We start from the raw sequence: 25,827 nt of genomic DNA, 5'->3' as shown, positions 1-25,827 counted from the left end.
CTTCCTGAAGTGCAGGAAGGCAGAGCACGGAGCTCGGGGCTGGTCAAAGATGAGCAGGGGCGGGGATGCGGCTGTGGAAGGGACAGGAACCGGTCTGGAGAGAGAGGGTTGCAAGAAAGGATTGGAGCAAGAAGTCATTAGGAAAGAAGTTTGAAATGGAGCAGAAAGGGGATGGGGTGTAGAAAAGGGGATGGGGTGTAGAAAAGGGGATGGGGTGTAGAAAAGGTGATGGGGAAAATGGATCTGGAGAGGAGAGGGAGGGTTCACTGGGGGTAGGGAAAAAGCACGTGTGTGTGTGAGCTCTGCAGGCGGAAGCAAGCGTAAGGGAGAAATGGGTTTGCTAGCAAATACTTGGGAATTGTATTTCTGAATTACCCAGAACCTTCCTCTCCCCCTTCGATGTGGCTTTGGAGGCAATATTAGAATCTTCCTAATTATTTTTCTTGGACGAGTTTTGCGATCCTGATGATATTAATTATTCTTAAAGGTCAACAGCACTCACTTGAATCCCCTTCTGTTCTATCATGTAATCAGTTAATTAATTGGAAACCATTTAGCAGTGTCTGCCGAGAGCTTAGCCTGCCTTATGCCCTGTTGTTTTGCTATTGCTGGGAGACATATATATATGTGTGTGTGTATATATATATATATATATTCGTATTTGTACCCTTTCCTTTCTTCAGAGGCTCTGCAGAGCCGTTGGTACCGTCCCAGCCCATTGCAGCCTCTGACACCCTCCCCGAGGCAGGCAAATTGGGGCTCAGGCACAGCTTTAACTTTTCTCTTTACTACCCCCCACTGCGAGAGCAGTGTTTGAGATTATTCAGGGCTCACTGTTTTCTGGACATCCAGGTAGGTGGGGATTTTTTTTTCTGATATAAATCTGATGCAAGACCCCTCTAACAGCTGAGAGCACAGCCCTAGTTCAGGAGGGTGCAGGAGGACCAGATCCTGTCCCAACAGCTCTGGGGTCAATGTGTTGAAGTTGAGGCTCTTGTGTGGACCTTGTCCAGCTCTCCCAGTGCCTGCCTGGGACGCATTTGGGGTGACGTCCCAGCTGGGGTGGTACCTCCCGAGTGCCTGTCCTTGCTGCTTGTCCTGGTTTCAGCTGAGATAGGGTTAAATTTCTTCCTAGTGCTGTGTTTTGGATTTAGTATGAGGAGAATGTTGATAACACTGATGTTTTCAGTTGTTGCTAAGTGCCCTCCTAGTCCAAGGACAGCTCCCGTGCCTACTGACTGAGCTAGGTACACAAGATGGGAGGGAACATAATCAGGACAGCCAGTCCAGCTGGCCAATGGGGTATTCCATACCATGTGACGTCATGCTCAGTATATGAAGGGTAGGCGTGATGCAGGAAGTACCGATCGCTACTTGGTTATCGGTCAGCGCGGGTGGTGAGCAATTGCATTGTGCATCACTCATTTTGTATATTTTATCATTATCATTATTATTTTCTCTTTTTCTGTTCTATTAAACTGTCTTTATCTCAACCCACGAGTTTTTCTCACTCTTACCCTTCCGATTCTCTCCCCGTCCCGCTGGGGGTGGGGGGAGTGAGTGAGCGGCTGCGTGGTATTTGGCTGCCTGCCAGGTTAAACCACGACGCTGCTTCAGTGTATTCAAGGGAGAGGCGGTGGGAAACACGCAGGAGCCTGGGAGGGCACATGTTTGGGGTCTGGTGTCACCACATACTGGGAATGCTGGGAAATGCCCCTCGGGCATGGCTCTCCCCGTACCATCCCTCGAGCTCTGCCTTGCCGCGGCACAGAGCTCCCTTCTCTCGCACACAGCGGTCAGGTTTGCTCTGGGTCCACTGGCAACCTGCGAGTGGGAGGCAGTCGTTCTCTGCTCCTAGCTCAAAGAAACATGCAATTTGAAGCAAACAGGCAGGATAAACCCAACCCCTTGCTGGAGCTGTCAGCTGGCAACCCTTGTTCTCAGTCGGCGCCCATCTCCATATTATTTCTGTATGCCGAAGCGGGAGAAAAGCCCAGCATACAGTTATAAACCAGGCTTAATGGATTTAAAGTTACTACAGTTTGGGAGAGAAAAGATGGGGTGGGGGCAGAGCAGCCCTGAAGACATCTCAGCTGCAGAAGGGCAGCCGTGGGGAAGGGCTCTTGCCTGTTGCAGGTTAATTTTCTTTGCTTTGAGCAGAAGACTGACATGTTCCATGGATGCTGCTGGACTCTGCCCTGCAGGGAAGCTGGCAGGCAAAGGGAAAGCAACTGCAGGGTTGACCCAGCTTTTAACCTTTCCTCGAGTCCTCTGAGAGCCCAGATGTCTTTGGAGAAGAGCAGTGGAAACTGCACACAACAAGGGAGAGATGACTGTAGTCCAGAGGGCCAGATCCCTGCATCTGATCCACCCCGAAGCATAGGGGAGGTGACGGCTTCCCATCTGTACCGTGTGCTGAACCAAAACTGTGAGCAACAACAAGCTCTGAGGGGTGATTTTTCTCCAAACAAAGCTTCATGCAGCTGGGAGATGCCTCAGAAGAGATCACTTGGAGGGTGTGGAAGCGTCATGGGGTTGGAGATGGCCTTTAAAATGGCCTTTAAAGTGTTTTGGGATGGGCTGGGATGAAGGCAGCAGCAGGAGATGGCTTGCTGTGTTGGCAAAGGCAGTGGAAGGAGAGGCGTGGGGCCGATGTGCTGCTGGTGGAGGCGTGGTGCCTTACGCCTTCCCACTTGCTCACAACTTCTGTTTTGTAATGCTATTGTTTAAAGAACAATGCAGGAGACCAGCCCCTTCCACCTCCTTCAGCCCTGTTTCAGTGACAGCTGGGATTTTACGAATCAAGGTCGTGCAACTGGGAGATACAGAGGAGTTGGTGGTTCCTCCTCCGGCATCGCACCTCCAGGGCTAGCGGGTGTGCATGTGGAGTGGCAGGGTCTCTTCTTGTGTGTCACTGATGATGGTTTCTTGCTCTCCTCTGATGCAGGATGCTTTGAGTTTGGGAAATTATTAAAAATTCTGGCTCTAGCCCTAGAACAAGAAATAATTCGGGGGGAATGAGATGGTAATGTGATGGGACATGCTGTGTGCCTTACAAGGCACAGGACAGTACCTATGGACGTGAGAAAGGAGTTAGTTACGCTGGTCAAACTCACAAAGGAAGATTGAACCTTGGAGGCTTTTTGATTCTGCTGTGTTTGGGGTCAGTAAAGACCTGGGTGTTGCTAAGGAGTTGCTTGAGGAGCAGAACTGGACTGTAGCTAATGCCAGACCATGGCTGGAGGACCTCTGTAAACTGTCTTACCCCTCCATAGCACCAATACACATGTCCTGGTGCTGAGCCCGGACAGGGAGCACAAACAGGAGAACTGCTGGCACCTATGAAATCTCAGGCTGACCAATTTAACACCGTGTCCTGTTCTGCTAACTCTGCTTTCCGGGCGTGCGAGGCTTGCAGGCGCTTGGCATTGCCCGGTGCTTTTGCAGGCTCTATCTCAAGCACGTCCTGCTGGGGCTTTGTGCTGAGCTATTGGAGATTTCAATTGAGTCTAATATTTGCAGAGCCTGATTTGTGGGGAGGCCTGTACTGCCACAGCTTCTGGTACTTGCTGGAATAATTTTAGCACATTCATTAAGGGAGGACAGTATGTTTTTTTCCTTTAATGAGCAAAGTTGCTTACTAAACAGGAAAAGGAGAGAGCAGGAGGAGGAGGGCAGGGCGGGCGATGGGGAGTACAACATTGCTTTTAGAGGTCACTGGAGTTACCTGGCAGGGACGAACAAGCCCCAGAGTGACTTTCCAGTGTTTCTGTTGTTCAAACCCAGAGCTGAGGCAGTGTACTTGCTGCAGAAATGAAGCCCAGATGGAGTTACCCCTACCCCTACAGCAGCATGTGAGGCTGCTGACATTTTCTTATCCGCAGCCAAGGCTGCAGCGAGCTGTGAGATGATGGGAAGCACCCTTTGTGCCCAGAGCACAGGGGATATCAAGGGAGTCCCACGCGGTGCCACCGGCATATCCAGCACTGGGGACCGCAGCTGAGGATGTGCATCTTGCCTCTCATTTCTGCCAGGCAGTCGCTCGTGCTCCCTCAGCCCCAGCTGCTCTGCACAGTTAATCTCCCCCCCCTCCCCCCCCCCCCATCAGGATTTTCAGGGTGGCACCGTGTTATTAAAATGTGTGAAAAACTTTTCTCATGCAGAAGTAAATGTGTCAGGTTGGAAATAAGGGCGAGCGGAGGATGGAGATGCGTGGAGGAGGGACAGGCGAGGAGGGTCCCTCCCCAGCAGCAGCATTTCTGCCATTGCTTTGGGCTGAACCACGTAATATAGCTTACAGTTTAATTACAGGGGCTCCTGCTTGTTGGTCTCATTAATGAGGCATCCAGCTTAATTTAGCTGAATAAAAATGCCTTTAATAGTGGAAACACTTTGGGCTGCTGAGTAATTGAGGGAAGAGAAAACCTGCCGTCTCCTCTTGCACTAAATTCCACTTGTTCTGGGCTGCACGGATCCAGATCCCTCTCTTGTCCCACGTCCACCCACCTCTTTTCAAGCACAGGAGGACAATGGATGGAGGGAGAGAGCAAGAACTGGGACTTTGCTGTCACTCAGTGATAATGTCCCACGTTTGAGGTGTGCATGGGGTTGTTGGAGAAAGCTGGTGGGGATATGGTGTAACGAGCCACCTGCAAAGCAGGAGTCTTAGGAGCACGGCTGCTGCGGCGGGAGGAGAGCGGACTGGTGTTGAGCCTGAGTCACGGGTGGGTTGGGTGTCTGCTGCCCTGGACCTGGTCCAGGCGAGCTTCATCCAACCCCTCCTCCCTACCCAACTCTTTTGAAACCTGCTCTGGAGGCAAAAAGGAGCCTGGCAGCTATTTCTAAAGACTGTCTTTGTGGAAAATAGCGTCTTGTGTGTGAATGATGGAGAAAATGTCCCATGGCAAAGAAGCAGTTTGAATGTGCTCCAGGAGCCCTGGTGGCAGGTCTGTCCTGAGAGAGACCGGCTCCTGTTTGCTTCTGAGAAATACGCAGGGAAGGCGTTTTGCTTCCCTCACCCCGTGTTTCCTCGGCGCGTGATGTGCCGTATTTTATTACAGGTGGAGCTGAGGCACAGGCTGTTATAAAGGTTGTCTGGCACGCTCTGCTACAGGACTGCTTCCACTTTCCTATAACTCTGCCAGATTTTAATTGCTCAGGCTGAAGTTTTCTGTGTTGAATGCCTGCTCCTGGCTGACTTTTTTTATTATTATTTCTTTCTAGGTTCAAATAAAAACCTCAGATGTTTGAAGTGGTGGATGGAGGGGGGGAAAATGGGCTGTTTTGCTCAAGCTAGAAAATACTGGTGATGTTTCTGTTGCAGAGCACCTGCACCCTCCTTTTGTGGAGGGAAAGAAACTTTGTCAAAGAGCAGATTTTGCTTGGAAGACTTGATTTTGGTCTGGGATGTTTCCTTATGTAGGCAGAAATGGCTCTTGATCTAGTTGGAGGGGAGAAGTTTTGCAGAGCATGTTTGGAAGCATATAGGGGAGATGAGGAGCGGCAGCTCTTGTTGGGGTACTGGGTTGGATGGGAGGACGTAAAGGCAGGGAAGATTGTAGGAAATTTGGACATGGGTAAGGAGATTGGGGCTGAGAAGTATTTGGGAGTGGCTGGAGAACGATGGGTAGTGTGATTCAGCCTGCTGGGGAGAAGCGGCTGGATGGGGGGGAAGGTGAATGGATTGGGAAGGAGAGACCTGGCATTGCCCAGCCATGGCTGCAGGAGGGTGGGGGCTCAGGTTGCTGCAAAAGATGGGGATCAGGAGGTGACAGTGGACTTTCAGCCTTGGAAACAGTGGCAGAAAGGCAGAATGAGAGCTGGGAGAGGGCTAGTCCTGGCTGGGAGGGCCTTGATTTTCCCCAGTCCTCCCCATTTATGCTCTACAAAATACTGGGAAGCTCAGTGCATGCAGCTGAGGTTTGAGCACAGGGGGAACCTCACGAGTGCCGAACAGGAGTTACAAAGTGCTGGAGCTCAGAGCTTTACCCATGAAGCCATAATTTAATCTCCTCGTATGCATACTGTCTTTAATTACACAATCACACGCTGTCTTCCCGGGAAACCTGCCCCATCCGGCGCACGGAATGGATCTGTTCTGGGGAGAAATCAGTGCTGTGCAGTGGGGTTTCTCCTCCTATGGAGTAGGAGCTCCGTATCTTTTGCAGCAGAAGTCGGCAGATGTACCCTTTGCATGCGGGAACTCAACCCTGGCATCTCTGACCTTTGGGGCATTTGGCTCTGTGACCGAAATGGTGTATTTTTAAAGTGTGTTTATGTGTGCAGCCCCTTTCTGCCTCTGTGCTGAGATCAGGGACCTGTGCAAGGGTCCATTGCAAGGACCTTTCTGACAGTATCTGAGGTGTCTGTTTCCAGCGACAAACATGTTCTTCCCCATGTGTGTCCTGGTTGATCTGAAACGGTCCCCCGACCAACCCTGCAGAAGTTGATGGTCAGGTCGGATCGGACACCGGCTTTGCCCTTTGAGAGCAGAGTCTCCTGCCAGATCTGTGCGAGTGAAGACCCATCTCCTCTTTGCTTAATACTTGCTGTGGTTTGTTGTCTGGGGGAGGGAGGAGGTGGTAGTAGTTGGTTTCCAGGGACTGCAGAAGATGAGAAGCGGGGCACATCTGCCTGGCAAAGCTCCTTGCATTAGTGAGGATGTTTCCTTTCTCCATCTCTCTGTGTCCTAAACTGTAATAACACGATCATGCTATTTTTGATTCCCTTATTTGCGTGGAAAGCCTGTTGTTTTTTCTCTTTCAGAATCCAATTTTCTCTTGACATTTCTGCCTAATGTAGCAAAACATGACCTTTGAGAAAGGACATTCCAGCAAGATTCACTCCCTCCTCTGCATCTCTGCCTCTCTCCCACATCTTGCTGTCTCTCATGCATCCCCCTTTACGCTTCCTTTTTCTCCCTGGGTTGGGGGAGGGAGTTTACTGTCTCGCTTTTCAGTAGCAGCGAGCTGCTCCTTTCCCTCCTACTTTTCATCTGCCTTTGCAAAGTTTCCAGGTACTCAGTGCTTGGGGGTGGATAAAAGAGGGAGTTTTGCAGTATTTTCCCTCCCCACCCCACTTAGCTTCACCTGCTATTTTTGCCGCCTTTCTAAACTATCGGAGGCTGGAAGCAGTTTGTCTGCAGCCGTAGGAATGGTGGCATCTTAGTCATGTGAAACGAGGTACCTGTGGTTTGCCGCGGTTTCCGCAGCAGGATAGTCTGATGTGAAGCAGAGCCAGAATTTAATGATGCCGCACTGTGCCATCATGGTGTTTGGGCTTATTCTTCTACCAGGCTCGTGGAGAGCCTTTGGGATGATGGTTTGCTGCGTGAGCTGCAGCGGCTTCCCCGCTCCTAATTGCAGGGTTTTGGGCTTTGCAGTGTCGCTTGGTGGCAGTGGGACAGGACCAGAGTTGCTTTTCCCTTGTCAGTCCCTGGGCTGTGCCCTCTCTGCATTTGCCCAACACGTGTCTGCCCTTGCTGCAACCCGCTGTAAGACGACAAATGAATCTCTCATCCCAAATCCTCGTGCATCAGACCTGCACCGGCAGGAGCCATTCCAGGATTTGCTGTCTTGATTTTAGTGCGTTTCTGCAAAGCAAACAGAGACTCTGGGCTGAGCCGGGCACGGCTGGGCTGCCCGTTGTCACCTCTGTGCCACCTTGTCCCATTCCTCCTCTCTGGCCAGCCGAGGGTTTAATGAACCTCCAGGTGGGTTCATGCCTCTGGCCCTTCACCACCCTTTCCAGCGAGCAGGGCTGAGGCAGGAGGATGCCAGCAGCCGCGCACCGAGCTGCCCTGCCTGCCCGCAGCCTGCTCGGGTGGCTCGCAACGGGGAGGGAGCTGGCGGGGACAAGGCTGGATTCAGCAAAGGATGCGAGGCAGCACCTCCTGTGTTTTCTGGAGACCAGCATAGATATGGGAGGATTTGAGTTTCTGCCAGAAGTTGTGACCACCCATCCCTCTGCTCACCCCGTGGGCTGCTGCCTCGGTTGGTGGATCTCAGGCTGGCTGGGCATCCCTGGGAAGGCTGCCCGCTACAGAAAGCATTTAATTACCATCTTCTCATGCCGTTAGAAACTGGGGCTTTTCTTTCTGCTTAGTCTGCCCCAAACACATTTCTTCCTCTTGTTTTTAGTACTTTGGTTGCTTTTACACTCTTTTATCCTCTCTGGCTTTCAGCTGAAGAGGCGATGTCTGCTGGGTTGCAAAGCTCTCCCAGGTAGATGAGATTTATGTTTTTGCAAGTTTGGGCAGATGGAAAGAGGGATGGGGAGCTGTTAGCTGCTGTAGTGGTGGTACCCTTGGGTGCAAACAACACACAGCCATACGGGGACACTTCGAGTGCACAGCTACTGCAGGTCATATGATGACACCTTGGGTAATCATCGTGCTGTCAGTTTAACCTGGCTGTTACTATTTTTAACATGACATTTGTACTTAGATTTTTTTTGTTCGAGGTGTGAAATTAGACTTGTTCTTTCTACTTATGGTTGGTCGAGCTCCAGATTCATGGGCAAGAATCGGACACATCTTGCTCTGTTTGGATTTTTTTCTTAACATGACAGCAGGATAGAAACCATTTTCCCCCTTGGAAAAAAATAAGTAAAATGAGAAACTTCCATTTGGGCTCATCCTCATTAAAATCTCTCATTATGAAATCCAAACTTGGGTCCTAAATTACTTGACAGCCTCCCTGTAGAGGAGGACAATGAGCTCTGTGGAGGCGGTAGGGCCATGTGCAGGAGGAATTATTTACCGTGACGACTACTTTTTTTTTTTCTTGTTAATTTTCAGAGACCTCTCTGGGAACCGGCTCACCACTCTGTCATGGCAACTCTTCCAGACCCTGCGGCTCTTTGAACTGTAAGTCCCACCCTGGAGATATCTCCTGGGAGAAGAGGGGAGGCTGAGTGGAGGAACGATTTCCAAATACTTATTTTGAAGTCTGTGAATAATTACCTAAAACTCCAGTGGGCAGCACCATCCTTGGGAGGGTTTCCCGGGTATGGGAGCACCAGAGCAGAACTGCTTCTCTTTTAACTTCACAGCATCTGGCTAATTAACGTCGGGATGATGAACAAGTCATGCTTGGGGTAGTAAACAGTTGACTAACTCTGGGAACACATTAGAAATACTTATTAGGCCGGATTTTGAGTGAATCTCCTCAAATACTTGATCCTCATCTGTTGCAGGGTAGGGATAACTGTTTTTCCTTAGCTCATGGACATGCTTTATAAGACATCCCTGCTTTTTAGGTGAATGACTCCCTTGCTCTCTAGCAATCAGAGCACCTCCCAGCTCTGATATGGGCGATGAGATAGTGTCCCTCCTGGGGCACCGGTGGCCTTCAGCCTGCTGAATTATTGATAGAGCATTCAGCACTGTGCTTGAAGAATAAGTGGACATGAAATCAATGGAGCGTTGCCCTGATGACCTGTTTTGTTGAATTTTAGAAATAGTTGTTTGGTTGGAATAAAAAAAAAAAAATATAAGATTTGTCCCAGAGGATCCTGGGAAGCTCCATTCATCCTCACTGATGATCAATAGAGCTGTAAGCTAGAAGTGACTTATGAAAGAATGAAGACAGTCTTTCAAGTGGGAGTAAGTGTGTTATCACCGGTGTTACTGCAGTGTATTTTATTTCTGTCAAATTGTTAAATGAAAAATACTAATAGTGATATTAGAAAACAGAGGAACGCCCTTCTGATGGGGAATCTGGCTTGCAGAGTTAAAATGCTGAATTTGGAATTTGTCTCCTCGCTGATTACAGCTCTAAATATTTTTCAAGCCTGGCTCAGGTTTCAAGTTTAATAGCATGAGTCATTTGTATTCTTAGACCTTTACTTATTGTCATTGCACTGTCTGGCAAAACTCAGATTGATGGTTGTTACCCAAGAGAGACCCAAGAGTGGAGGAGCAAATGGGGCTGCAGTCCTTAACTAGCGGCACTGGCAGGGCGTGGGGTAACGGTGAGCCTGCAGATTAATGGGGATGCTTCCCACGGGGCTCCTTTTTATGCGGCTTTGTTTCATTTGGTCATATTTTGTTTCTTCAGGCATGTCCCAGGTCTGCCAGCCCAAGTCGGGCTCAAAAGACCAATACCAGCCACAAAGGGAATTGAGATGCTGCTGTTTGGGCAGCAAAGTGTACTTATCCCCACCTGATGATGAATGCATTCGTTGTCCTGCTACGGTGATCCTGACAGGGAAGCTGGTGTGCTTGGGGTGGCTTTGGTCGGCGTCAGCACAGTCACTTGGGGCCAGCGCTCTGCAGCCTGGCAAACGGGAAGGATATGAATTATTTGGCACAGTTGGAGCTGTGCTCAGAGTGGTTTTCTCAGAGATAGCAAGCCCCGACTGATGAAGGAAGTAATGCAGATAGAAATGGGAGAGATGATGGGGCTGGTTGGTAGGGAGAGGTGATGGGGTGGGAATGCAGCACTGATGTGATGCGTGGTGTCCACGGTGTCCCGCGGGAAGGCTTGGCACCACGTGGGGCTGGGGCCTCGGCCGGACATCTCCTGTCACTGCGCTGTGAAAGGGGTCTTGGCAAACAACCCCCTGGCACGAGCTCCAGTGATCAACTTAGACCTACAAATGCGCATGCCCGTAGGGTCTGCCTTGCTGTTTTTGGGCTGGAGTAAGAGCCTGGTCAAGTTTATTTTTTCTGAAGAAACTTTTGTCACTGGTGCTTCCTGACAAATTTTCCTTTGTCACTAAGGACACTCCATCCATGTGAGCACAGGTAGGACGGTCAGTACCAGAAAGAACAACATGATGATGCTGTTCCCTAAAGCGTAACAGGAGAGGGATATTTTAGCTGATATCACTGGGACATCGGTGTTAATGGGGCAGGGGGATGTGCCTGCAGTGTCCTCCCTGGGGCCATGAGACTGTCCTGCTGAACTTTGGATTTGCTTGAGAGAAGACAGCATGGAGGTGTAGCCTGAGCTATGGGCTCTGAATAATCATTCACATAAAGATGTTGGGAATTAAGGTAAAGACATATGTTATCTACTGGGGGCTGATCATGGTCCTGAGTGCTAGAAGGATGGGACCTGTTGACGAGGAAAAACAAATCCCCAAGATTGGGAGAAATAAGTAATGGACGCACAAAAGTGGGAAATATTGTATTTTTTTTTTTTAGAAATGCAGAGGATGGGTGAGTAGAAGACAGATTTTTGGCATGCTGAGCTCTAAGGAGGCTTCCAGAATCTGGGAGGGAGACAGAATACATGGCCCACATAAAGTGAGTGTGAAGCACTGGTGAAAGCTAGAAAGGGAGCTGCAGACTGACATCAGCCAAGGACTTGAAGTTGAGCCAAAACTCTCTGGAAAGGAAGAAGGCAGTGAGCAGAGAGACCGATGCAGAGGCAGCAAGCCTGGGGAAGGCAGGCAGAGCAGCAGCACTTGTGCACGGCTGTGGAGAGGCCAGAAGTCCCCAGGGACAGGTAGATGCTGGCAAGAGTCTGCTCTTCTTGAGAGGGTTAGATCTACGGGGAGGGTTGGCGGGACAAGCAGGTGCAGATCTGCAGTGGTTCACCAGAGGCACCCTACTGAGTACCAGTGCCCCAGTGCTACCAGGCAATCGTGGATCTGGAGAGAGGATAGTCATCGAAGGCAAAACCACGATGTGCAGCGAGGCAGCTTGGAGCAGTGGAGCATGTGGGAAGGGAAGAGATGGGAAGATCGTCTCCGGGAGAGTGTCGGGAGGAGAGGAACTACAACTGATGTGACCTGGAGATTGCCAGGGAACATGAGACCTGACAAAGCCACTCATGGTGAACACAGAGGAGGAAAGAGCAGAAGATCATGCCACGCTATGAGAGCAGGCAGGTAGATGGGAACTTGGGGCCTGAAACAGGTGCCTGGCTGCATTCAAGGCATCTCAAACTGAGGAAAATGGTATTGCTTTAAAGCAGAGTTTCTTTTCTTGTCACACAGAGCTGAGCTTTTCCCCTGCTGACTCACTAAAGAAAGGATGGCAAAAATGAGGCACACTTCCAAAGAATATTATATTTTTCTCCTCCTGGCCAGAAGCAAGGCTTGGAATGGTTTCCAGTAACTCCAGCCCTAATTCCCACAGCACGGGCTGACCTTGACCAGCAGGGCTCGAGCTAATGTGTGCACAGCTTTCCTAAGTCAGATGCTTCCCTGTGCATACTCAGCTTCAGACACATGCAACAGCTCATAAACATTGGACTTAGAGCCTTTCTTATCCAGAAGTCACAGCTGGTTTCCTCTGTCATGTCCTTGGCTTCCTTTGTCATGTCCTCAGAGAGCTTAGGGCTGACATTTCAAGAAATTCCTTCCCAGAAAGACCTAAGACTCTGGATCCAATTACATCTTTGGTTGTGTAGAACCTTGTAGTCCTGAACATCTTGCTGCTCTGCCCGGCCCTTCAGCATTTCTAATACCAGCAGTCCCTGCCAGCTTGCCCTGCAGTAGATTTCTGCAACGCTACAGTAAGAGGCTTTGGTTGGGATGGGGCACAGCAGCATCTCTGTTAATGTTATGAGTTCAACTTAACATCGTCTGTGCCTCTAGCTTAAAAACTTATTGCCGCCAACAGTCACATTAATAGAGTTGTAACTAGGCAGTGGGTCCTTGCCTGCTCTCTGCATTAGCTAATTCAGCTGTCGCACGCCACGCATCGCTCCCTGTCTGAGTTCTTCCCTTTCTATTCCATCCCTTTCTGGTAGGGGTTCGGAAACAACAATTCTGGCTGGACCGCCAAAAGAAGCCGTGGTTCTGGGAAATAAATAGAAATGAAAAACAAAAATAGGTTTTGTTCTGTCTTTGCTGGGTGCTCTTTGGTTCTCAGGCTTAGGGAAGCGGTCTGAGTCCCGAGGTAGGAGAATGTTTTAATTGCAAGCCCCGGCAGCAGTTTTATGTGAATCAAACCAGACAGGATAAGTGTGGCAAGGATCTCCACTGCCCTCTGAGAGACTTTAGCTGCAGACAGCTTTGTTTTAGCTGATGAGTGGGGAGGCATGGGACAGGGCGTCTGTCTCATCTAGCTGCCTAGCCTGAAAAAAACCTGCTGTGTGTGTATGTGAAGTCCTGGCTGTCCCAGTACATACTGGGATGCTCATGGCATCCCTCTCCTGCTCTGGTCCACCCTGGTGTAGGCTGTCCAGGCAGTTTTGGCAGGCGATGGGTACAGCTTTCTGCGGGGAGCAAAGCTGGGCTCAGCCAGGCGCTTGCAGCATCGCGCTCTCTGAAGAGTTGACTTGGTGCCTGGATGGCTCTGGGGTTTCAGCTCTGTCATTGTCCCCTCGAATGACAGTGCAGGGCATGATTGTCCCAGTTTTCCTGTGTCCCAAACATGAGTGCCCACTGTGTGAAGGGGCTGTGCCCGGAGCATGCCTGGCTGCAAGCCTGTGCTTTGCCTAGGGGCTGGTGGGTGGCTCTGGCTCATGTGAGGGTTCAGTCCCTTTTCAGGCCAACTCCTTGGTGCAGAAAGCAGCTGTGCTGGTGCAGAGAGACCCCAGCTTGCTTGCGGCTGTAATACTTGCTCTTTCTCACAGGCGTTTTCAGTTTTAATGAGGCCTTCAGAAGGTGTGGGACCATGCACAGCTCCTGAACACCTGTAACCAAGTGATGCTTTGACAACATTTCCAGCCTAAAGCTGTGTGCAAAAAAATGCTCTTTGGGTTTACTTGTCCTCTCCAGGAGTAAGCTGTGCTGGATATGTCTCATGAGAAGGAGCCCCTTGGCTTAATTCTCACTGCAGCACTGCTGCAACCATTACGCCCACGATAGCAATGAAGACCTCTTGGCTGCCCTGCTGTGCCTTTCAGCACCAGTTGTTGTCCTTCCCGCTGTGATGGGAGACATCTTCACAGCACATGGCGATGACTTCTGGCTCCACAGTGGGTTTTGCCAAAGGGCACCTTGTGTTCTCCAAGGTGCTTCTTCTCCTTGAAGAGAGGGGAAGCAGGGTCGTAGGTAGTGATGACGTGTTACAGAAGTCATGGGAGGAAGGTCTGGAAGGAGCTGTGGCCCCTAATGATCCCTACAAGCCCTGAGGCTGGGGCACTGATGGGGTCTGAGGAGAGAGTTGGAGGTTCAGGTTTTTGGGCAGGTGCAGGACAGTGTGAGCATAGAAATCCCTGTGCACCTCTCTGGAGAGCTGGCTGGCATGGCAGGGCAGGCACCAAGCAAGGAGGGAGGGCATCTCCCACGTGTCAAGAGTGCTTTTGCAATGTGTGTTAGGGAAAATGCACACATCTGTGCCCCTTCTACCCCGCAGTGCCATGCCAGCTGCCGGTGGCACTTGGCACATCCAACCAGTGATGGGAGTTAATTTGTGCAAAAGCCCCTGTGGGGGGTCTTGAGCAAGTTACATCACTGATGTTGGGGCAGGTCCTGGGTAAGTTCTGCCCTGAAGCCCGCTGCTCCTGTATTATTCATGGGACTTCATGAATTAGCAATGGGCCGGGAAGGCTGCCGTCTATTACTTACAGAGCTGCCCTTAAGCGCTAGGACAGCAGCGTTCCCCGGCAGCCTCATTTCGTGAGGATACTTGCAACAGAGCAGAATTTCTCCCCCATTGCCTCTGAGGTCCCCCAGCTCCCTGCCGGATCCCAGGGTACAACTGCGGTTACATGATCTGCCCTTAGCCCAGCCCACGGCTCTTACCCATGTGCCATCCCATGTCCTGCTGGTAGGGATGACCTTGGGAGAATCCCCAAGGGAATGTGGATTCGTGGCCATGCTGAAGAGGATGCAAAGCCTGTGAGACGCACTGGCAGTACCCGTCGTAGCATGCAGGGAATGCCTCGTCATTCAAATCCCACCAAATCACTGCACTAATCTGCTCTGGTCTGTTAAGTTTAGTGTTTTGGCCCTTGAGTCACTTGTCTGAGCCTTGTACCTGTCTTGCAAAGGTTTACGTGCTTTTGATGGGAAAGGAACGAGCTAATGAAAAGAGTGAAGTTTAATCTGGTGTCTGTTCTAGGGAAAAAAAAAAAAAGGTCAGATGGCATCTTGTTCTATAAGAAAATTCAAAGTGACATCAAGGGTTCAGGTTTAACACCCCTGGGTGCTACCAGAAGACCCCTTCTCCTCCTTCTCCTTTTGCAGTCCTGTATTAATGAAACAGCAGCTGCACATGTTTGGAAGGTTGTTTCCAAATTCTGTTAGTTGGTGAAATTAATTTTGTAAAAGCAAGCATGAATTTTGCAGTAACACATGGAACAGACCAGAAAAACAGCTTTCCCCTGTATGACAGGAGGATCTAGATATTGCATGAAGCTACCGTTTGACCTTTGGAGGTGTTCTTCTGCTTTGGGGTGACTGAGCTCGCCTTTTGTAGTGCTGGCTCCTCTGATCCCTACTTTCCTCTGCTTCACAGTTAAATGGGGAGATATTTTGTTTGTTCAGGTTGTATCTCCTGTTTTGCTCAAGTTATCATTGCAACCCACATTGGTAACTCAGTCTGTCCTGGCTGAGCACTGGGCTCTCCTCCCTGCTGGGACCTGCCCTCCTTGTATCTCCACAGAGAGCTGCAGGACTTTAAAAATGTAAATGAAATGGTTAATAGGTTGGAAAATCAATTATAATAAACATCCCTGGTATATAAACTATGTGTAAGTGTGTTTTAAATGAAGTACATTAAAGGCAGTGCTTTTTTTCCATTTCTCCTGGCCAGGTCAGCAGGGTCTCAGTGCAGTGCTGTTTGATTTGATTAAAATGCATGATACCCTGCGCATTAGCTCATGTCCTGGGTCACCAGGAGGCTGTGTTCCTACAAAGTACTCGGGAGAAGAGCTGCCAGCTTCACTGAGCGCTTGTGGGGGCTGGAGGTGTGCTTTGCCCAGCAGCGTCTTGGACCTCCACTGAAGTGGGATTTGAAGACATGAATCAATACTTTAGGATAGTGGGGAGCTGCCTGCTCCTTTGCTGAGGGATGAATATTTTGAGTGTCTGGATGGCTGTGGGACTGAGCTGCAGATGTGCAGATCTTGTGGTGAAAAACATTGCGTGTATCCATGTGCTGCCCCGGGAAATGTAAAACCTTGTGTGCGTGCGTGAAGGAGACTGTGTGAACACATGGATGTCTTACCTTGGTCACTCTGGAGTCGGGAGAGACGCAAACAACATGTGCCAGAAGACCAGGCAAATAACATGGAGGAGATTCTCCCTTAGCTCTAAAGGGTCCCTTGCACCTGCATGGTGGTCATCCTCCTCGGGGAGCCTGGAGCCAGACGATGGCCCTGCTCATCCTTCCCCACCCCACCGTCCTTTCTCACGCTCTCTCTGCCCGTAGGAGACTAGAGAGGAACCTTTTTAACTGCAGCTGTGACATCCGCTGGATCCAGCTCTGGCAGGAGAAGGGTGAGGCGAACCTGCAGTATCAGGAGCTCTACTGCATGAATATGGATGCTGCCATCATCCCTTTGCAGGAGATGAACATCACCCAGTGCGGTAAGGCCCATGCTGGTCTCTTGGGGCTGGGTGCATGGGAGGGCAGGAGGGTGCTAGGAGGGAGCCCTGTCCTATCCCGTCCCGCACTTCTAGTTCAGCCATTTGCTTGGGGAACATGGTGTAGCATTATCCCACCATGTGGTTAAAAGCAAGACAATTGAAGCTAATTGGGGTAGTCTGTGGATTAAAAATAGAGTATCTGTGTAAGTGTGGGGCTGTGTGAAGGTATCGGGTCATTTGGGGCATTTCCTTCAGTGTGATGCTGCTGCTTGTCAAAGTGTGTGCAATGAGTCTACGTGATGTCTTGAAATAGGATATGTTTCATGTTGCTCTTCTCTCTAACAAATCCTAGGAACAGCATATTGTTAAAAGATGCTGCCACCTTATCTTTCATAATTACTCTTAGGAAATACACATCTGTATTCATTTTCTTTTGTTTTATTTTTTCAATTGAAAGCCTATGTCTGTAGGGAAGAGGCAGGAGTGACTTTATATCTCTTTCTCTTTCCTGCTGATGTTTAAAAGAGCTCAGTGGCCCCAGGAGCAACATGAGGCATCTTCAATAGTTATCCCTTTTTCCTTCACCTTGTTCGCGCATCAGCTGCCTGTTTGGTGTCAGTTTTTGCTCTGCTATTGCCATTACTGGAAAGCATCCCTTGCAGAGTAAGGGAAAGGAGGTGTACCTTCAACAGAACAATTAAACTGTCTATACGCAAGCAGCTGTCAAACTCGCGGGCTGAAAAGAGGAGGAAAACCAGAGGTTTCCTTTTTGTGGTGATTGTTCTCTGTTTTAGGAATTTGGGTTTTTTTCTTATAGCAGTAGTAGAAAGCAGCATGCACATTTGGATTTGCATGATTTTTTTTTTTTTTTCCAAGTTCACGATGTCCCTTTATTATGCTCTGGAAACTGGCCAAAGTGTGCCTGCATGTGGATGAACTAAAAAGACTTGAAAGACTGCTGTAATTTCCTCCCTGCATGGGAAGAATAATCTGCAAGGATTAGAGGAAAAAAAAAATCCTTAGGGATCAGGGACGGGAGGAGAAGGTGACTCCATCAATGGTGGTATTAGACTTGAGGTGACAGCAGGGTGCTGATTTGGGAACACAAGTGTGCTGGTGTGCAGGGTGAGCACCTCCTCTGACCTCGCAGTCTCCTGGAAGGGAAGGGAGCCACACTGATCTGCTTTGCTCCAGAGGAGAGTTTGTCTGTTCAAGTATTAAGACGACTCAAGGGATGTTGTAATAACATCCCTTTTGTCTTTGTCCTTTGGTGCTGAGAGCTGGCGTGGCTTGGTGTGGCCACGTTTGATACCAGCTTAACCTGGCGAGACAATACGTGTCCCTCCCATCTCCTCCTCTGCTGATTCCTGCTGCCCCAGCAGGGCCACCTATGCAACTTTGCAAGGCCTTGACCACTGCCTCCTTTCTTTGGGCATCCCCCCAAATCAGTGCAATGTTGCTTCCCTCCTGGTGTCACTCCCTGATGGCAATGAAAGGATGTGTATCCCCATCCATGGCTTTGGGTTGGCGTGATGGGTGCTGCTGCCCTACAATGGGAGGGGACCACTGGTCAGTGCCCCCCTGCCCTGCCTACCCAATGTGTCTCTACGATGAGCCTAGAAAGCCTTTCCCATCCAAAAAGGCCGTTTGCCCTTCTTCTTGCAACCAGCACTGTCTTGTTTCATGTTGCAAGGATATTTGGTGCCTGTGGCGGCACGTAAGGAAGCGGTGTAAATCAGAGCCACCATAAATCTGAATCTTTCTGCCACCACCAAGGAAGAACAAGGGCACCTTTTATTAGGAGAGCTGCAGTTAATATGAGGACACATCCTTGGTCATCTTGTCTTGATTGTTATAAATTAGAGGGACACTCTCCTCGCCCGGAGTACTAGGCACTCTGTGCCTTGTGTCTGGAGGTGGGAACACTTTGGATCCTCTCCCAGCTCACACAGCTTTCCCGTCCCAAGTGACTGCCCTCGAGAGCAGCTTCTGTGGGAGTAAAAGAGATGGGAAAGCGGGGGGTTGTCTGAAGGGAAGGGCAGCCAGAACTGGACACAAATCTGGATTCAAGTGTGATGGGAGGGTCTGTTCAGCTGGCACATCTCCAGTGTCTATGCTTTCCCTCGTCTCCATCTCATCCTTCCCTTGGTAGGGCAAGGCCATGCCCTCCTGCTACTTATCCCAGGGTGCTGGAGGCTGATTTTGGGAAACAGCTTGGCAGGATCTGGGTCCACGTGTGTGCACCCTGCAGCTGGCTGTAGCAAACGCTGCTCCACATCTGAGCGCCTCGGTGTCTGGCTCTCCTAGACCTCCCCGAGATCAGCGTGAGCCACGTGAACCTGACAGTGCGGGAAGGGGAGAATGCCGTCATCACCTGCAACGGCTCAGGCTCGCCGCTGCCCGACGTTGACTGGACGGTGGCCGATCTCCACTCCATCAACACGCACCAGGTAGGGGCCACAGGACCTCAGTGCTGCCTGCGCCCGATGTGGCAAGGGCAAGGCAGCTGCCATGGGTTCCCCAGGTCCGTGCATGCAGGGCAGAGGGTCAGGTAGATGGTGGAGACTGCTATAAGAAATGTGAAATGGTTGTATCCAAAGGTAAATTGAGGCCGTACCCTATCCACCTGAGAACCTGGGAACTACCTGAAGGCAGCAAAACCTTCCTTCTCTATGGCTGGAAAGTGAAGATGAGATAGCTTCGTATCTCAGTGCTCCCTAATTGAATTAACTCATGTCTCCTCTAATGAAACTACCTCTTTACAGAGGTGTCTGCAACAGCTGTAGCTGAAATAGGCAGCTAAGCAAGCTTTTCTAGAGGCAAGCCATGTTTATCAGTGCTACAACGCTGCAGCTCTCCCCCTTCCAGTAGATATTCTTCCCCTCACCCAGATCCTAGTTGTTCTTGGATTTTGGAGACCTTCTCATATCTTATGTGGAAACTGGGATCCTTAGCTTCTGGAGGCAGGAGTAGGGAGGAGAGAAGCCAACAGACACTGACTTCAGTCTGTATTTGTCTCTGGGATTTTTAGACCAACCTCAACTGGACCAATGTTCATGCCATCAATTTGACCTTGGTGAATGTCACCAGTGAGGACAACGGGTTCCTGCTTACCTGCATTGCTGAGAACGTGGTGGGGATGAGCAATGCTAGCGTGCTGCTCACCGTCTACTGTAAGTAGCAGTGGAGAGACCTTGACCATATAGAGGCTGGAGGGCTGCTCTGGGAACCGTGTGAATGCATGGCCACTTGCTACCTGTGACATACTTGTTTTGTGGATGAGGATTAGGAGCTGAGCACAGTGAAGAGGCGGTGGATACTTGCACAGTTCTCTCTTAAGGGTCAGTATTTTTGCTTTCCTGCTGCTTCCATTAATGCAGAAATGCGCATTAAAGGAGCAGCAGTGCCACACTGGTGGTGGACATCTCTCCACCTATTTCTTGGAAGATCAGCAGAGTAAGGAAAAGCTGTAGAGGGGTTAAAACTCTGTTTACAAACACAGAGTTGCTTGCCCTGATGCCATGTGAGAGGTTAAATGCCACCCTTGCTAAAGCCAGTGTAAATCTTGCCTCTGATTTCAGGGCTGCTAGCGCTTCCTCCAAGGTCTGTTCCTACAAAGTTGAACTGCAAACGCCGTGTAAACAGGCACATGTCAAATTTCAACTGTTCACTTTTAGCTGCAAGTAGCTAAACTTTCTCTGTGCTTTCTAATATAACTTAACACAAACCTGACCTTAAGAGGAAGTTTACACAGCTTTGTGGTCTCAAGCAGCTGAGATTTACTATATGTTGCTGTGTCTGTAATACTTGCCCTTACTCTGTAGTTTGAAAATCTATCCCCCACCCCAACCCTGCCAGGTAGAGCAGAGACCCATGTGGGATTCTGGCTAGTCTTGGTGAACCCACGTGTGTTGCATGTCCAGCGCAGTGCAGGAGCCACTGTAAAGACAAGGGGTCACAGGGGAATTGGAAAGAGAAAAGCAGATGCTTTACTACTTTCATCTTCCTCCCAATAAGTACTATTGATGGATTGAAGAACGGAGGTAATTAAAGTCCGCATCAGCTCAGAGGTGATTGGTCAGCAGGCGGGTGTTTTTTGCACTGCGTTTTAGCATCTTTTCCTCCACACCTTAAACACCACCCTGCCAATGCCTGTTTTCACCTGTGTAATCCTCTAAGCTGCTGACAGTTTCTGCTACCCCTGCTCTTGTTGCCCAGACCCATCACTCAAGCTGTAATTTCACGCTGAAGAGGTCTGGGTTTGTGTGTGTAGGTGGCTGCCTGTTTTGAATCCTCCTTGCCAGGAAGATGTGAACAAGCCACATGCAGATCTAGGCTTGCCAGTGAAAGGAGGTGGCTGTGTGGTTCAGGGTAGCTGGGTGTTGCTGGGAGAATTTTGCTCAGCTCCAACCAGCTCTTCACCTTGTTTTCTTCTACCACCTTCACTGCCTGAGAAATTCACCGTCTTTTTTCCAAAAGATGGGTCAAAGTTGGTGCATTGTTTTTGTTCCTTGTAGATGCCCCATGGATTGTCTTGGCAGCTGGACGGTACCAGGAAAAGGAGAGTTTTAGGGAAGACCCACATCTTTTCGTGTCCTTCATCTTTGCACAAAATTCTGTTCTTCTAGTTCAGACCTTGCCAGCCTTGGGGTTTGGGACCTTACATGTAGGCGTTGTAAATGGGGTTTCAGAAGTGATGGCAGAGCAACATTTGAATTCTTGGTGTGTCCCGGGGGGGGGGAAGACAATGCATATGCAATAAATTGCAGGTGGAGTCTCTGCTTTTCTTTTCGCTCTCCCACTCTACTCCCTTTAATTAAAACACCCCTGGAGGGTGTTCGGCGGGTGAGAACTCCTTTGGGATATTCAGGCAGTCAAAACCCCCAAGGACAGGCAGCCGCTGAGGGATGTTTGCTTCCACAGCTATGCAATCCAAAATTGCTCAGTGTGACTGGAGAGCTCCCAAGGGGCACCTTGCACACGTGTAATGTAACAGTGCTACGTCGCAGTGTCCTCCTTAATGGGGACAGGCGGCCTCCCTGTGATCCCTTGAGGGAAGGAGAGCAGCAGTAAGCGTGTAGACTGGGCAACTCTAAGTTTAATTGTTTCTGGGCTGGTGAAAGGACCATCCCTGTCGTTAATTTGTACCCCTTGTTCGTGAGCCCAAGAGGACTGGCTACGGTTCAGATCCTCCTTCTGGGGAGCGTGGAATGGTTCTTGTGACTTAGTGCTGCTTCTTTGCAGATACCCATGGGAAGAGTAGAAGGAACAAGGGATTTTGGAGGTTGTGTTTTCAATAATCTTAATTTCCATGGTGCACAGAGATGTGATGTGGGTGGAGGTGTGCTGTGAGCCTGCCATGTTTCTCTCTGCTAGATCCCCCTCGCATCCTAACCCTGGAGGAGCCGGTGCTACACCTGGAACACTGCATTGCATTTGCAGTGCATGGGAATCCAGCTCCCACCCTTCACTGGCTGCACAACGGCCAGGTCCTCCGGGAGACAGAGATCATCCACATGGAGTTTTACCAACAAGGGGAAGTGTCTGAGGGTTGCCTGCTCTTCAACAAACCCACTCACTACAACAATGGCAACTACACGATTGTGGCCACCAACCAGCTGGGCTCAGCCAATCAAACCATCAAAGGACACTTCCTTGAAAAGCCCTTTCCAGGTAGGATATTCAGTTTATCTCATTAAGGTTGCTTGCAATCCAAAGGTCTTACTATGGTCCCACCAGTAATCCTTGTACCTAGACAAGGCCTTGACAACCCAAGTTGGCCTTTGTCTGAGCAGCGGGTTGGAAGAGGTGACCTCTGGAGGCCTCTTCTGACCAGTATGATTCTCCTACTCAAGTGTGCTTTGGTGTCATAACAACTCTTTAATGCAGAGAGAGACTAACTGGTTTAGATATTTTTGTTGTGTAATATATTCTGCAATGTTTTGGGTTTTTTTTGTTTTGGTTTGGTTTTTTTTAAGATCTTTAGGGATGTCAGTGAGAAAAGGGTGTAGGTTTGGTCAATTATTTTGGATCTTGTCTGGGGTCCCCTGAAGAGGCTGCCCAATTTTTTGGGAGAAAGTTTTCTTGTATGTGATTGCTAGTTATAAGCCAAAGAAAGGAAAGCCCTTTAAAGTGATGCGGCTCTTCCCTTTTTTTTTTTTCCAGCTTGCATCTGTGAGATGATTATAACTGGATGCAGCAGTGTCAGGATTGTTTTCTTTCTGAATATGACATGTGCAATTCCAGGATGACAGGTCTACAAAAGATGCGATAGCTCAATTAGTCGCTTTGCATCAGTTTGCTGGGATTTCTTAACTGACTGTTTGGAATTCCCTGTTGTACTCCCTAGTGATTCAGGGCTTAACTGCAAAAAAAGCATTTGAGGACATGAAGATCCAGCTCTGGGGAGCGCAGTAGAGACTTTTGTGGTGACCTGTCTGCTCTGTAGGAGCATGGAGGGTCTTAGTCTCCTCCTTGGCATTGCAACGCCACACTGGCCATCATGGAGTTAAGATCTGTGCACGCTGCTGCCTTCAGGAATGATGCCACGAGAAAGTGGCAGCTGTAAATTGGCCCCTGCAGCCCAAAAAATCCATCAAAATAGGGCGTTTGCTAAATATAGAAAAATACCAATGGTACTCTCATTTATTATTTATATCACACCATATATGTACATAGAGTTTTCCCACAGGTCAAATATTGTAAATGCAAACGCAAATCTCTGCCTTGAAGATCTGACAACTGAACAAATGAGCTGATATGGATGGGAGTGAAAAATTTATAATCAGGCTTCAAGGATGATGCCCCGTTTGGCTCTCTGACCTATTTATGTTTCCTGCTGTTGGGGCAGAAGAGCAGCTTATCAAATGTAGGTGGGTACAGAGAGGCACAGGTTTGCAGTCTCAGCTCTGTTAGGTCCCACCTTTGTGACTCAATTTCCCCATCTGTGAAATAGGGACAGCTCTTAAGTAGGTGATGGACCTCCAGAAAAGGGGGCAGATCTGCTCTTCTGGAGAGCTGGTTTTGGAAATGGATCTGAGCCATGCTGTTACGTGGGAAGACACGTTGATGTTTGAAGAGCCACTTGTGTCAAAGGCTCTTGGGAGAATCCATTTGTGCGAAATATATGTAAAATACTGCCCTTGCGAGTGCAGCTTCACCCACGCCTTGTATGTGGTGTTGGTGTGGAGTACTTGCAGACCCTGAACCATCTCTCAGCAGGAACTGACCCATTTCTTTTATTTCTTCTGATCTGAAGTCCCAAGCCGTTCCTTACCCTGGCGGACCCTGTCAGCCCAATGCAGGATGTAATTTACTTTCCTTGAAGTTCGTTGCTCCGTCCACTGCCACAGCTGACATTAACACTCAATGCAGCTGACATTTATAATTTCCCATTTGAAGGTAGATTCTTCCAGAAAATGCCATAAATTGAAGGTTCCCCAGTGTGGTTCATTCAAGAAGCTTATTGCCTATAGCTATTCACATGTGCAAAGGTTTTGCTGTCATTACCCAGGATGAGATTATTAGTCTTAATTAATTAATGAAAGCATAGTGTCTAGAAAACTTCCTATCAGCATAAAAAAGGACCTGTGACCACGTTTTTTTAGAAACCCCTGGTCTGCAATCTCTTGTTGGTACTGTGCCAGATTGTGCTTCCCAGGTTGAGAGGAGAAAGGTGCTGTTGGAAGCTGAATGGGAGCTGGGAGATATGCCCCATGCCATATCCTGCTTCTCTGCGATGTTGTGGCTCTAGGAGCCAGGGCAGCGGCTCCCAGGACAGATTTGTGTCATCTCCTGAAAAAAATCTCATCGCATGTTGTCACTGGCATCTCTACCATAGGCTACCATCTCCTTATTTAATCCACAAAGGTTAATGTACCTACCTCCCCACCTTGACGAGTTTTGAGTTTTTTGGGAACTTCTCACAGAACTCAAGTTGGCTGACGTTTCTTGGCTATGTTTTATGCTTTGAAAAATAGGGTTTAGTGGGAAAAACTTTTTGTGGGTTTCTGTTGAATTTGCTTAGTCCAGCAGAGAAAAATGGAAAGGGGAAAATAAATATAGAAGCAGCAAGAGTTTTACAACTGGACTCTCTCTGCTTTAATAGGAAAAAAATGTCTCCAAATGAATATTTCTTCCTTTTTTTTTTTTTATCCCTTCCCCTCTTGCTAGAAAAAGCCAAGGAAAGTAACTCTTCTGCTTGACTTGAAAGAAAAATATTTTTTCAGGTTTTTTTCCCCTGGTTTGGAAAGCTGTGTTTGTCAAGCGGGGGTTGTTTTACACTTCCCTTCCAAACCTCACCCGTGCTTCAGCGTGAACGTTTCAGCGTCCTTCCAGGAGCCCTCTGCCAGCAAAGCTGTGTAAACTCCAGTTAATATCAGGCTCAATTTCTTACATGGACGAGTGAATTGAAAGCTGACGTTGTTCTCATGCTATGTAAACTGAGTGTCACCAAGAGCTTTAGACCTCATCATCTGGGGCCTTGGCCGCCTTCAGAGCTGAAGGAGCTTTACTGAATAGACTGGAGCATTCAAGTGACTGACAGCAGGAACTGGTGCAGCTATCTTGAGCAAGAGGCAGCTCTAGGACAGCTACAGCCTCCATGTCCAGTTCAGATGCTATTAGCTTTCATGAGTGGCTCAGTAGGCTATTGAGGGAACCCAGGGGAGGTCTCTAACCCCCTGCCCCAAGGTGGGGGGTGTCCTTCCTGGGAGATGGTCCTCGTCCCTGTAAGACTTTCTCCCTGAGCAAAATCTGCTTCTCTCCCCTCCACCTCCATCCTGCTGAGCCTGAGTGTCTGTTGAGCTTTGCTCACCTGCTGAAAGCAGGGTTGTTTAGCAACTGTTCAAAAATCTCCGTACAGGGTGTTGCTGATTGTCCTCTGTTTTGGCAGTAGCATCCCTCCTCTCCTGTTTCAGCCCTGCACAGTTACCCCCGTGCTCTCCATCCTGACCTCCAGCATGTCCTGCTGGCACATGTGCAGCAATTTCCAGTTACAGTTGTCTGTACAGGACAAAATATGAAATGTTTTGGTTTCCTGGGCTCTTTGGGGTGGTGGAGTGTGTCTGAGGCGGTGGAGTGTGTTGAGAATGAGGCCACTCTCCCTTTGTTATGCTGCTAACTGTATTGCTTCTCTCTTTGTCCTTTCCACAGAAAGTACGGACAACTTTGTCTCAAGTAAGTGTCTCCTTGCCCTTTGCATACTGTGGGTGTTTTATTTTTGTGGTTTCCCCTGCCCTTCTGTGATTTACGTGCTCCTGGAGGAAAAATCAGGAAGCCAAAAGCAAGTTGGTGGAGGCTGCACAAAACCCTGGCATCCCCATGCATGAGCAAGATGGCTGGGGAGCTTTTGATCAATTGGGCAATCTCTAGAGCCCAGGAGATGCTCATTTC

At 49.2% G+C, this 25,827-nt stretch overlaps 1 protein-coding gene across 3 annotated transcripts in view; it reads left to right on the top strand.

The window, feature by feature from the left end:
• The window catches only part of NTRK3 (neurotrophic receptor tyrosine kinase 3), a 219,728-nt gene that overhangs the window by 47,692 nt on the left and 146,209 nt on the right, over positions 1–25,827 (top strand). For all 3 annotated transcript variants that reach the window (XM_075159884.1, XM_075159883.1, XM_075159885.1), the window contains exons 4-9: positions 8,798–8,866; positions 16,277–16,434; positions 18,742–18,884; positions 19,466–19,607; positions 21,811–22,107; positions 25,588–25,611. In XM_075159884.1, the coding sequence (XP_075015985.1) occupies positions 8,798–8,866; positions 16,277–16,434; positions 18,742–18,884; positions 19,466–19,607; positions 21,811–22,107; positions 25,588–25,611 (833 nt within the window). The remainder of the gene's footprint in view (positions 1–8,797; positions 8,867–16,276; positions 16,435–18,741; positions 18,885–19,465; positions 19,608–21,810; positions 22,108–25,587; positions 25,612–25,827) is intronic.

Source organism: Calonectris borealis, chromosome 11, assembly GCF_964195595.1.
Source record: "Calonectris borealis chromosome 11, bCalBor7.hap1.2, whole genome shotgun sequence".
Taxonomy (NCBI): Eukaryota; Metazoa; Chordata; class Aves; order Procellariiformes; family Procellariidae; genus Calonectris; species Calonectris borealis.
Note: the sequence above shows the minus strand (reverse complement) of the source record. Positions and strands in the feature narration are given on the sequence as shown.